The sequence below is a fragment of the Tenrec ecaudatus genome, chromosome 6, assembly GCF_050624435.1.
Source record: "Tenrec ecaudatus isolate mTenEca1 chromosome 6, mTenEca1.hap1, whole genome shotgun sequence".
Classification (NCBI taxonomy): Eukaryota; Metazoa; Chordata; class Mammalia; order Afrosoricida; family Tenrecidae; genus Tenrec; species Tenrec ecaudatus.
Window position 1 is genome coordinate 122,707,005 of NC_134535.1, and position 14,245 is coordinate 122,721,249.

General features: G+C 41.0%; 1 protein-coding gene across 1 annotated transcript in view; it reads right to left on the reverse strand.

Annotated features, from left to right (window-relative positions):
* The window catches only part of LOC142451626 (C-type lectin domain family 12 member B-like), a 60,587-nt gene extending 56,326 nt beyond the window's left edge, over window positions 1–4,261 (reverse strand). The window contains exon 1 of the mRNA XM_075553348.1: window positions 4,096–4,261. Within this exon, the coding sequence (XP_075409463.1) occupies window positions 4,096–4,261 (166 nt within the window). The remainder of the gene's footprint in view (window positions 1–4,095) is intronic.
* Between the last annotated feature and the right edge of the window lie 9,984 nt (window positions 4,262–14,245).

Sequence of the window (14,245 nt, forward strand, 5' to 3'; positions counted from 1 at the left end):
CTATTTTTCTACAAATTATTTTTTGAACCATTAAAATAGAGAGAGATTAGTAGGAATGCTATTCCCCCCATAGTACATGTGAGCATACCTACAGAACATAGCTCTCCTTTATTTCCACCGCACGCCTCTCTGGTCTTTCTTCTTTCTTTTCTTACATGAATCTGTAACAAGAACTTTCCTCTCCATTCTTATCTAGTCTTTGTTATACATCGCCTCTCAACTCACAACATTATAAGTTAGTGACTAGTAACTTATAATATGTAAGACATACAAATATGTCCTACTCATATTTATATTTTCTGTAACATATACCAGAGTACCTAAACTATCAAGTTCTCTGTGTCTTTGAGGAGTTGAGAGAAATGATGAATTTTTCTGCTGGTTAAATCAGCATCATAAACCTGACCGTATACATTGCCTACCCCTTTGCTAGGTTGTGAGAAGAATTTCTTCAGAAGATTCCACAAAACCCAGTCAAATACAATAATTAGATTTACCTTTAGATTGAAATAACAATTATCAAGAGTCATAACTCAGAAATCTTAAAGAAAGGAGAACGTTTGAGGTGGTAAAATTGTTCTGAACCTAAAATATCACATTGTCTAAAAGAAAGAATGGCCCCAAAGGGGAAGCCATGTGGAAACTCTGGAGTTAGAGTTTGCAGTAAGGAGAGAGAACAGGACAATGGCTGTTCCCAACAGAAGACACATGCCTCCCAGTACCACAGGGATGACCCTCCATGGAAGAGGCCAGTTAGAAGCGAAAACCGATGTCATTGAAACAAGTTAACAAGACAAACAACAACAACAATAACAGGTTTGAATACAGCATTTCTTTGGAGTCTTGGTGGAGTAGTGGTTACGAATTGCACTGATACCTTCAAGGTTGGTAGTTCAAAACCCCCAGCAGCTCCATGGGAGAAAGTTGTGGCTTTTTACTTCCATAAAGAATTAGTCTTAGAAACCCACAAGAGCAGATCTACCCTGTCCTACTGGGTCCCTATGAGCAGTCATGACTCCCTGGAAGTGAGTTTAGTTCACTTTATACAGCCATTTTACAGTTCAGAATGCATCCAACTACTTTTCTATTCGTGATTCTGACAATAAGAAAGTGCAATGTTTACTAATTTTTAAGTAACAAGGAGATATTTGAAGTGAAAACCTAGTTTTAACATAGCCTGTTTACTTATGAAAACAGAATCAAATAATCATAGAAATGAGCTCCCAGTTTTTAAAAATTATTTTATTGAGGGCTTATACAACTTTTTGAAAAATCATTTTATTAGGGGCTCATACAATGCTTATCACAATCCATATATACTTCCAGTGCAAAGCACATTTGTACATTTGATATCCTCATCATTCTCAAAACATTTGCTCTCCACTGACGTCCTTGGCATCAGCTCCTCATTGTCTCCCTTCCTGCCCTGCTCCCCCTCCCTCATGAACCCTTGATAATTTATTAACTAATATTTTGTCATATCTTACAATGGCCAACGTCTCCCTTCACCCACTTTTCTGTTGTCCATCCCCCAGAGAGGAAGTTATATGTAGAGGCTTGTAATCAGTTACCCCTTTCCACCCCACCCTCTTTCCACCCTCCCCATATCACCACTCTCACCACTGGTCCTGAAGGGATCATCTGTCCTGTATTCCCTGTTTCCAGTTCCTTTCTATTACCAGTGTATATCCTCTGGTTTAGCCAGATTTGTAAGGTAGAATTGAGATCATGATAGTGTGGGGGAGGAGGAAGCATTTAGGAACTAGAAGAAAGTTGCATGTTCCATCATTGCTACACTGCACTGGCTCATCTCCTCCCTACAACCCTTCTGTAAGGTGAGGTCCAATTGCCTACAGATGGATCTTGGGTCCCCAATCTGGACTCTTCCTCATTCACACTGATATGATTTTTGTTATTTGATACCTGCTACCTTCAAGACCTTGTGATCACACAGGCTGGTGTGCTTCTTCCATGTGGGCTTTATTGCATCTGAGCTAGATGGCCATTTGTATTTGTTTACCTTCAAGCCTTTAAGACCCCAGGTGCAATATCATTTGATAGCCAGGCAACATCAAGTTTCTTCACCACATTTTCTCATGCACCCATTTGTCTTCAGCAATCGTGCTGGGAAGGTGAACACACAATGATATGATTTTTTGTTCTTTGATGCCTGATACCTGATCCTTTCAACAATTTGTGATCACATAGGCTGGTGTGCTTCTTCCATGAGGGCTTTGTTGCTTCTGAGGTAGATGGCTGCTTGTTACCTTCAAGCCTTTAAGACCCCAGACATAATATCTTTTGATAACCAGGCACCATCAGCTTTCTTCACCACATTTGCTTATGCACCCGCTTTGTCTTCATCAATCATTTCGGAAAGGTGTGCATCATGGAATGCCAGTTTAATAGAACAAAGTGTTCTTGCATTGAGGGATTACTTGAGTGGAGGCCCAATGTCAATTTGCTACCTTAATACTAAACCTATAAATATGTGTATATAGATATATTTCTTCATCATGATATTTATATTTGCATATGTACATGCCTGTATTTAGACGTCCATAAGTGCCCTTTGCCTCCTATTTCTTTCCTCTAATTCCTTTTACTTTCCTCTTGTCCCACTATCATGATCAGCCTTCATTTGGGTTTCAGTAATTCCTCTCGGTTACATTGTCCTTGATCAATCCCTACCAGGCCTCTTACACCCTCCTTACCATTGATTTTGGATCACATGCTGTTCCCTTGTCCCTTGGTAGGTTAACACTACTTCCTTTCCCCCACGCCACCCTCTCCCATGTCCCCCCAGAACCATTGGTCCCATTGTTTTCTCCTCCAGATTGTTTATCCAGCCTATCTTATTTAGATAGACCTGTGGAGATAATAATATGCACACACACAAAAAAACAAGACAGAGCAAAACAAAGTGACAAAAGAAAACAAAACATTGACAAAAACAAAAAATGGGGGGAAAAAAGAAAAGCCTGTAAATAGTTCAAGGTCTATTTGTTGACCTTTAGGAGTGTTTTCCGGTAAAGTCTGATGGGGTACCAAGCCCTGGCTTCAATGTCTATTTTTGGTACTCCCTTGGGACTTTCTTGCTCTGCTTGATGCGCTCCTAATTCACACCCCCTTCTTCAAAACCCCATTTGACTTTAATTCTTCTCCACCATAAAGTAGAAAAATTGCTAAGGCAGAAATTATGCAAACCCCAAATGACCAATGATTCCCTTAGGCACTAAGCTTTCCTTATCAGACATTAAGAGTGACTACATTCCAATTTGGCAATGCAAGAAACTATTATGTGTTTATTATTCTCCTCTCCTCACTGTTCCTCTCCCTTTGTAAACTGCACCAACAAATCAAGCTTTCCTCAGTGTCCCTGGATAATTGATTGTCAAAATCCAGCCCCTCTCCATTCCCACTCATTCCAAAATCTGCAAATACTGAAATCTCGTATGTTAAATGGCATGTATTTGCTTATAATCTATGCCCACACTCTCATTTACTTTAAATTATCTCCAGATTACCTACTCTACTTCATACAATGTACATGATATGTAGATAAAACTCTGCACTCCTTTATCGTCTTTGAGGGATTGTTTTGACCACTTAACTGCTTCCTACCTCAAATAGTTTATATCTGTAGTTGGCTGAACCTCAGTATGCAAGGACCCTCAGCTATGCAGACGCAGCAGTGTTGAGGCTCACAATGTGTTATACAAGGGTAACCAGTAATGGCATGTGCATCACCTTGGCAGGAACTTCTGGGAGTGGTCTCTACCATTTCAGAAACCTCCCCAGCCTACATTAACCCTTCATCTTTCCCCCACAAGAACATGGGATTTTGAAAAATATCTTCCTAGTTCATGGCCCAATTTAGTGCATAATTTTAAGCCCTCTCCACCAGTGTACTAAATATAATATTTTAATATATGTTACCTTCATCAACATCAACTTCTGCTGTATCTCTATTGTGTTTTAAATAATTTTATTGGCACATAATTTACATAGCATATACTTCAATAATTCAGTTGTTCAATCACATGAAGGAGAATTGTGAAATTATTACCACATCAATTTTAGAACATTCCCCACCCGCATGGGTAAATTGACTTCTATGCTGTGTTTCACATTTGTGGTGTTTCATCATTTTCTTGGCTAATTGTAATTCCTTTGAATTATATCCATGCTTAATGTTACTGCTCTGTGTGTAATTTGGCAGCAAATTGAGTTCAGCATGAATTATGGGCTCTTCATTCATCTTTTTGTAGGGAAAATTGGGATAATAAAACCCAAATGTTAGTATATTGTTCTAGCATCTGTGAAGCATTAATGTAATAAGAAAGGGTACGCTACATTACACAGGGTGAAACACTAGTAAACTACTGGAGTTGCTAACTAGATCTGCCAAATGCTTCTCCTGGGTGCATGTGTTGACACTGTGCAGCCCCAAGTCCGGGAACACATGTCACTAAGAATTTAGAAGCAAAGAAAGTAAGATAGCCAAGACCGATTCCTGTGTAGGAGTCACAATTGCCTTCGCCAGAGAATCATAGGACAAAGTCTAGCTCTGTAATAAAGTCAAAGTCTCCAAAACTTCTAAGCTACCCTCTAACATCACTACCCTCTGAGTATTGAAATTGAATGATAAATCAGGCTTGATTTTTCTGTACCATTAGAAATCTAATGTTAGCCTGACTAATGCGCTCCTAAAGAAGTATTATACAATTTCTGGGGCAAAAAGCATTTTATGCTTTCCCAGAGTGACTATATAGGTAATAATATAACTAATGGACAACCATCTCAGGCTGTTTTGTGATTTAAATAAACCTACATTCTGCTCTAGGGAGCCCTGATGCTAACTTCAGGGGCAGCAGGTCAAACCACCGGCCACTCCACTGGAGAGACGAGGCTTTCTACTCCTGTGAAGAGTTACAGTCCAGGAAATTCACAGGTTCACTTGTACCCTCTCCTGTTAGGGTCTCTGAGTCACCTCTGACTCGATGGCAGAGAGAGTTTTATATTCACCTCTATGTGCATAGTCTATTGACTTACTGGTTTGTGTCTATGTTCTACAGAAATCCTGGATATTACTAAAAGAAAAGTAAATAAATTTTAATGCAGTTTGAAGAATGTCATTGTTGTGAATATTCCTTAATAATAGCTATTAAAATAAATAAATAATATAAATAAATATTAGCTCTTTGCATCAGGGCAAGAAAACAGTGATCAAGTTGATTAAGAAAATTATTAAACTTATGTCAAAGACAGAAAGAAAATAGTCACATAAAGCAAAACTTGGATATCTTGAAGCCGCAAAAAATACTAAAATTAATATGTGTTTTATGAAAGTGCTCAAAAGATAAGTAGCGTCAAGATTTTTCTATTAGCCACATTTTCTAATCGGTAGGCGTGGTGAGTCATAGAGGAACCACAAATGGTTAAACACACCTGAAGATGACAATTCCTGGATTGTGGACCAAGAATGCATTATGCGGCGGATGGCTGCAGCGTCTGGTAACTGGTAGTAGAATGGAGAGCTTGGAGGCAATGGTGTAACTAGATTGTGTTCTTTGTAATGTACTTAATTAACTGGTCGCAATTGTCACTCTTTGTATTGCTGTGTCCCTTGCGGGTTCCTTGAACCCACAAGATGGAGGAAGACATCAAGTTGCTTATTACTTAAGGTCAGTTTCAGAAAGCTACTACATGCATTTTGTTTTAATCATTGGTAAATTAAAAGATTTAACTTACCAATTAAATCTTTGAGAGCAAATCTTCTTTTCCAATAAGTACATTTTCATTAAAACTTCGCTTGATTTACCTCTGTGGGGCCATGGAGTCACAAATCAAATGAAAAGAAATTCTAAGGTCAAGAGAAATGCGAGTGTGTATTTTTTTCCTTTTATATGTAGTGACCGGGATAGCACACTGATGTTACTCATTAAAATTCTCTTGGGAATATCCTTCTAATCCATTTTATTCTTTCAATTTGAAAAATTAATAAGCTCAATCCTAGTACAGTACAGATTGAATTGATATTTGTGAATCATGGATAGAATAAATGAAACAATGGCACAAATATATATTAATGGTATAAATGATGGCTGGGAAAATATAGGAAATTTAATGGAAAGAACTAACTACTTCAGGTCTTGGGGAGCTAACTAGTCAAGCAGTAGATGGGAAGTGACTGTGATCCAGGCATGGGAAGCAGGAAAACGTATCTACCACTTGCCAGAAGTGGTCTGAACCAAACAAGAGAAGCAGGGGGATGGTAAATTATTAAAATATATTTTAAGTATCATAGTCTTTATCAAAACCAAACAAGAAGTGATGATTTTTCAGGCAATGAGTCACATGATCATATTTGTATTTCTCAAATATACTGTGACTTTATAGAGAATATACTAGAGGGCTCAAGACTGAATGTTTGGAGGCTACGTATAGGAATACTTCAATGGTTTTACTTTTGCTGTAGAGGTAAAAATAAATAAATGTCTCCTCCCATTATCTTCTCTTTGGTTTCTCTTTCACACCACATATTTTCAATGAAATTGTCCCTTTACAAATGTGGTGAAGAAAGCTGATGGTTACCAGCTATCAAAAGACATAGCGTCTGTGGTCTTAAAAGCTTAAAGATAAACAAGTGGCCATCTAGCTCAGAAGCAACACAGCTCACATGGAAGAACACACTAGCCTGTGTGATCATGTGGTTCTGAAGGAATCAGGTATCAGGCATCAAAGAACAAAACATATCATTGGGTGCACACCTCCATGATACGACCGCTGAGAACAAACGGGTGCATAAGCAAATGTGGCGAAGAAAGCTGATGGTGCCCATCTATCAAAAAATATAGCATCTGGAGTCTTAAAGGTTTGAAGGCACACAGTGGCCATCTAGCTCAGAAGCAACAAAACCCACATGGAAGAAGCACATCATCCTGTGCGATCACTAGGTGTCGAAGGGATCAGGTATAAGGCATCATCAGCAAAAAAAACTCTTACCACAGTGAATGAAGGGGGAAGTACAGAATGGAGACTCAAACCCCAGTTTTTGGCCACTGGAGATCCCCTTGCAGAGGGGTCTAGGGAGGAAATGAGTCAGTCAGGGTGTGATGTAGCACCGATGAAGAATACAGCTTTCCTCTATTTCCTAAATGCTTCCTCTGCCCCCTCCCCCCCGCCACCCCCCAACACACACATTATCATGATCTGAATCCTACCTTGCAAGTCTGGATAAAGCAAAGAAAGTACCCTGATGCAGATAGGAGCTGGAGGTACAGGGAATCCAGGGCAGATGATACCTTCAGGACCAGGGGTGTGAGTGGTGATACTGGGAGGTAGAGGGAGAGTGGGTTGGAAAGAGGGTATCGATTACAAGGATCTACATGTGACCTCCTCCCTGGGGGACGGACAACAGAAAAGGGGGTGAAGGGAGACGTTGGACAGGACAAGATATGACAAAATAATGATTTATAAATTATCAAGGGCTCATGAGGGGGGAGCGGGGAGGGAGAGGGAAAGGGCTTAAGTGAAGAGCAAATGCTTTGAAAATGATGAGGGCAATGAATGTACAGATGGGTTTTACACAATTGACATATGTATGGATTGTGATAAGAGATGTATGAGCCACTAATAAAATGTTTTTAAAAACAAACAAAAAGAAATTGTCCCTATATATATACATGTTTTTTGCCTCCAAGTTGGCTCGTAACCCACATTAAAATGGCTTTTTCCCTTAAAATTATCTGAAGTAACTTTAAAAAAGGTAAACCATGACTTATATGTTGTGAGATTCAGTGACAACTTTGAAAAATGCTAGTAAGGTGGCTTATGTTCCCATGGAGCCAAGGGGGTCTCAATTGTCTCATGACAGCCTCGGTTTATGCCTGCTTCCTCACTATAATTACAATACCCTCTTTCATTCGTAAGAATATCTGGGTTGGAGCATGCATTTTATGGTCATTCTAACTCTTGGCAATATTCTTTCTGATGAATTTTGTCTTTAGAAATGCTCTGGCAATAGAAAAATTGCCCTAGGTGAATACAAAGAACAGCAGAAAATATAAATACTTAGCTATGAAGGTTACCTGTTTAGGATGGGCACAGACTCAGATCACAGGTCGTCCCGTTGGTGGCCACACAGTCTTGTAGAGAGGCTGGCTGGTACCCATGAACCATGCACCATCCTCTGCAGGTGTGTGTCTTGAAGGTCACGTGGATGAGGGGCCCTCGAATCAACTGGGATCAGATTGTCAAGGGTGGGGAGGGGGCAATGACTGCTTAGTGGCTGCCATACAAAGTTATGAAGAGATCCAACCCCACCCTGCGCTGCACTGGCAGACTTTTTTATCAGAGGGGTGAGGAGTACTGATGGAAATGTTAAGTCGGGTTGTGAGGGGAAGGGAACACATATTTGTGGGAGACAACAAGGTCTTGACTGTTGGAAGGAAAAGGGGCAGGATCAACTTCCAAATACAATGAATAACAATACTTTTAAGGACTCAAATTGGGGGGCGGTATTCCTGGTAATATGCACCTAGTAAGCCACATTGGTCCGAGTTACTGGACACACCCTGGGGACGCAGGCCAAGTGCCATAGAACACTGGCTATTGAATCCAGGTTCATCAAGGGGCACAACACCTTCCAAATGCCACAGCAGAGGGATCCATTGTGGAAACTCCACTGGGTGTATTGGACACTACCTCAAGCACACCTGTAACCTAAGGACTTAAGACTCAAATTACATGGCGTGTGAAGAAGCAAAAGACAGCTATACCAAGGGTACTGAACTACCGGTAGACAAACCAAAATTGACTTAGCACATCAATGCCCGACTTGCTTATTAAGCTTTGTATTATTCTGGCAGACTTGTGACCAACATTTTCAGTGAATATTATTGCAAATTTTGCCAGACAACCAACTCCCATTGTTTGTGTAAACAGCATCAGCCATGTAAGGATTTATTCTGTACAAATGAACAATTCAGGCATTGAGACATGTAGTTGGTCTACACTTATTGATTCTCCCCCTCTCAATGGTGTTTTAAATATTAGTACCATGGGCTAATCAATGACACATTTTACAAAAGTTGCTTATGCACCAGGGAGATGATTGATAAGACTCTCTACCATAAATTAAAAAGGAGATCTCTAAAGAGAACAAACCAAACACAGATAAAAATCATAGATCCAACAATGGATTTTGGGCTCACACTTAATCCGAGCTCCAACCTAAGAACACTCAGTTCTTATGACATGGCCCTGCCCTATACTCACCCTCATGAAAGAAGCAGAGAAGATATGGGTGCTTATATTAATCTGGGTTGAGTAGAGAAACAAATTCATCATCATTCATATGTGTATAAGAAAGAGCTTTATATCACAGATCAAGTCCATAAGTATGAAATTAGCCCATGTATCTGCTACCCATCTATAAATTCCTCTTCAGACTTATGCAACACATGCAATGATGCTGAATGCAGGAAGATCAAAGGCCAGTGGATGGAAATCTTGTGGATCCTGTGGCAGTGGAAGCATCTCAGCACTGACATGGGTCTCCATGTGGCTCCTCCAGCTCCATGGCTCTAGCTCCATCAACATAGCTCCATGTGGCTTGTCAGCAGGAAGAAGCAGCGAAAGAGTGGGTCTGGCCTCCAGTGTTCTATTTATCTCTGTAGCACCTCCAAATGAGGTCATCAATCTGCAGCCTGATTGAGGCCAAATTCCACCCCTTCACTCTTAATAATCTCAAGTTGACACCAGATTATGTAACTACCACAGTGCTATACCAAAATGTGTTGAAGAAATTAAATGATGTCTGACTATTAGATAAAATAGAATCTGGAGTCTTAAAGGCTTGTTTTCAAACAAGCAGCCATCTAGTTGAGATGTCAACCAAGTCTGCATACCAGCATACCATGACTCAAGGATTGTAAACTATATAGTCCAAAGCCAAAAGAGGGAACCGTATCAGAGCTTAAATTGTGAGATTCTGGTTTTCAGTAGGCTATGGGTGACACTGGAAGTCCAAAATACATTTGCTAAACCTACATAGGAAATAAGCCTCTGCTGATTTCCCTCAAGCCATAATTGAAGGATGGGAATAAACTGTTTATCAAAAGAGTATTGGAGAGATGAATATAGTAGATCAAAACGATAAACCTGACTTGAGTGGTTAAAACCCTGTGACCTGATCTCCCACCTGTGGTAGTTATATACATAATCATTTGTCAATTTGAGAGGATTATGAGTGAAGAGGTGGAATCTAAGATGTCAATCAGGTCATAGTCAATGAGGCCGCATGTGTGGGCAGGGCATTCTCCTGAGGATTCTGGGAACTCCTGTATTTCCTCTTTTGAGGCAGGAGACATCCTGTCTCTTGGCTCACTCCCTGAAAGACTCTCTTCTGACAAGACACAAGAAGCTATGCTGATGGCGCTGAGAGCCCTGCACCTGGAGAAGCCACGTGGAGACCCCTGCCTGTGCTGAGATGCTTAGAACACCCCTGGATCCACAAGACTTCCCACCAACTGGCCTGTGATCTTCCTGCATTCAGTGTCATTGCATGTGTTTCATGAGTCTGAAGAGGACTTTATAGATTAGTATCGGACATATGGGTTCATATCAGGCTTATGGACTTCATCTGGACTGGGCTGGTATTTTTTTCAATATTTAATTGCTTTTGTATATAAAGCTCTTTCCTATACACATGTGTCTGTGAATTTGTTTCTCTAGTCTACCCTGACTGACACATCACCCGATATACTTTGGGCTAGATTTGATTTTGAATGTTTTCTGTGTTGCTGTTTGTTTTTTCATACTGGGGCTTCTTTCTGATCTATTTTGTCATCATGGGTAGCCTTCTGGAATCTTTGTTATGTGCTTGTCAGTTTTTTGGTATACGAACCCCAGGATTGATGAGCCTATAGAGACAGCAAGTCCAACAAAGGTTCCTGGGAGGGACAGTTGGCGGAGGGGGGTGGAGGGTGAAGGAGTTCAAGAAGGAAGATGTTTTGAAACTGGTTGTGGTAGCAATTTTACAATATTGTTTGATGTGATTGAACTATGGAATGTTATGATGTCTGGATTAGCTCCGAATAAAATGGTTTGTAAAATTAAATAAACACAAGCACGAGGCCAAAAACCAAGGTGCAACAAAAACAACAGAAAGAATGAAGTATCCATAATGAAATATGGACTTTTATAGTATAGGTACACTTGGACGCAACCCTAGGAGTGGGAGAGACTCTCTCTACACAGGTACAGCTGATCGAAGGGCCATAGCACAGTTTCTGCTAGGTTTCTGGGATGGTTTTCCTCCTCGTTTCTTGCTTTGCAATGCTGAAAGAATTCACACAGCAGAAGCACCTTTGTAATATAAGTAACTTTTTTAAAAAAAAATCATTTTATTGGGGGCTTGTATAACTCTTATCACAGTCCATACATCCATCCATTGTGTCAAGCTCGTTTGTCCATTTGTTGCCATCATCATTCTCAAAGCATTTGCTTTCTACTTGAGCCCTTGATATCAGCTCCTCATTTCTCCCCTCCCTCCTCACTTCCCCTCCCTCATGAGCCCTTGATAATTTATAAATTATTGTTATTTTGTCATATCTAGACTGTCCAATGTCTCCCTTTACCCCCTTTTCTGTTGTCCATCCCCCAGGGAGGAGGTTATATGTAGAACCTTGTAATTGGTTCCCACCTTCCCTCCACCCTTCCAGTAACGCAACTCAGCACTGGTCCTAAAGGGATCATCTGGATTAGATTCCCTGTGTTTCCAGTTCCTATTTGTTCCAGTGTACATCCTCTGCTCTAGCCAGATCAATACAAGTAACTTTTATGAGGGAAAGGGAAGTTTCGGTATTACAGTCAAAAAGTACATGCTATCTCTGGAAAGCATACAGAGATCCCCTGGACTGTGGGAGAGTTCACAACTGTAGATGGTCACTTCAGGGTAGTGTGAAAACCACCTGAAAACAATACTGGAACCAGAGCATGAAACCAAGCATGTGGGACCTAAGTCTCAAGAGACTACCCTGAGTGAGAGGACTGACATAGAAACTCCAATCCAGAGAGGGCATGGATTTCATGCATGGGCCCCCACACCACCCCACTTGCCCTCCGGCCCACAAGAGAGCACCCCACCCAAGCACAATAGAGAGGCCTGACTGCAGCCTGCTTTTATCCCTACTAGCCCCACTGGCTGGGGAGGCATGATTGAGAACATCTGCCGACCCCATGGGCTGAGTTTAGGCACACCTGTGTGATGTAATATTGCTGGTGCCTAAGATGGTGTGCCCAGGTTGGTTTCCACTTGGGCTAGTGGTCTGGGTCTCGCATGCCCAGTTCTGGATCTTCCCATAGGTATTTAATTAGTGTGTCTGATTTCTGCAACCCTTTTACTGTGGCAGGGCCAGCTGATCTTTGTTTAGGGTGGGTAGGAATTCAAGGAAACAACCCCCATTATCCCTAATCTAGCTACCTTTCATTTCCAGTGGAAGCTTGCTAGACAGAAGTTTCCACTAGGCAGCTGTTCTGGGGTTCCTTTCTTAAAAATCATTTTATTGGAGACACTTACAGCTCTTAGAATCATCCATACACCCATTGTGTTGAGCACATTTGTACATATGTTGCCATCATCCTTTTCAAAATATTTTCTTTCGACTTGAAAAATGAGTATCAGTTGCTCATTTTTCCTTCCCTCCTACCCTCCTGATGCCTTGATAAATGATAAATTATTATTTTCCTATCTTATGCCATCTGCTATCTCCCTGCACCCAGGCTTCTGTTGTTCGTCACCCTGGGTGGGGGCTGGGGGCCCCTTTTACAGCTTGAATAAGGTGGGCTACTGAAAGCATTCACACAGTGATGCTAAACTACCCTCAACTCTAGCCTCATTTTGAGGTCAGTTAGTCTTGCAATCCTGATTAAGGGGATGCACAACGTCCCTGGCTGTGCTGTAGCACCCTGGCTATTGGAAAGGTATAATCCAGGCAAGCAGGAGGACACAGGGGGGGTGCCTAATTTGACAGAAGCACGACCATTTGGGGAGCATTAATTCAAGTCCCTGAAACTAAACTAAAGGTCTGGCCACTAGTCACTTCAGCCAATCACGGAGATGGGGTGAGAATCAGCCTACATCTTAATGACAGGTCTGGACACCATTTGGCTGAGGTTTTTAAAGTCCTATGTGTGTCAGGACACTTGTTTCATTACATTCTTTATTCAGAATGTAGTGACTTTCCCACCTGAGAGTACAATCTATTGTTCGCTGAGTCCCAGAACTGACCTCCTGGGACTTGGCTGCCCCTGCACTATAGGAATATTCTTGAAGGAGCTGTTAGGTTTCTTGGGTGGGAAATACCTCAGTTCTTGGGTTCACAGGAAATACCTCAGTTTTTGGCAGAATTCAAAACGAAGCCTGATTTGTGACCCAAGTGGGTTTTTATAAGGGACAGAAGTCTCAGGTTTTACAGTCACAGAACACAGGCACCCTCATGGGACTGCAGAGCCACATATGGCGGCCTGAGGCCAGACAGAAGACCCGCTCAGGACCACACAGAAATCAGAGAAGCAGCCAAAGGGGGAAATGGAAGGGTCTCCAGGTGGTGCCCTTTAGGGCCTTAGGCTGGGAGACATGGTCGATGGTACTGGTTGACCCCTTTGGCTGAATTAAACCTACCTGGCCCACTTTGGGCCCACCCAGGTGTACTGCCTCCCTGGCTCAAGGGTCTGAATTTGGAGCATGTCCCTTAGCCATCCCTGCTTCTTGTTAACGAACAGAACCATCTTTCTAAGGGTTGACTTCATTGACAACTCTCTTATTCTAAGTTTGAGTTAACAAAAAATTAAACCATTAAATCACTCGGTCTATATGTTCTGGGAGCAGCTCACATGGAAAAAGTTAGTCCGAGCAGTAATAAAATTGATTAAATAGTTTTAAACATAGTATCTGCATCCTCTTCTTAGATAATAATACCTAATTTTAAAAACTTATTACAAAGCTTTCTTTCAAAACTCCTTTCTCATGCCTACGGTGTAAAAACAAAAGTTTGAGAATTATAATAACCGGTTTTAGGAGGGGAGCTGGAAAATAAATTGACATTCATTATTCTACTTGTAGTAAATATTTTCTTTTTTTTTTTAGTAGTAAATATTTTCTAATAGCAAAATAAATGTTGTTTTTTCCAACTCACACAGTCTACAGGAGAAGCAAGTGAGTCTTAAGCAGATGTCT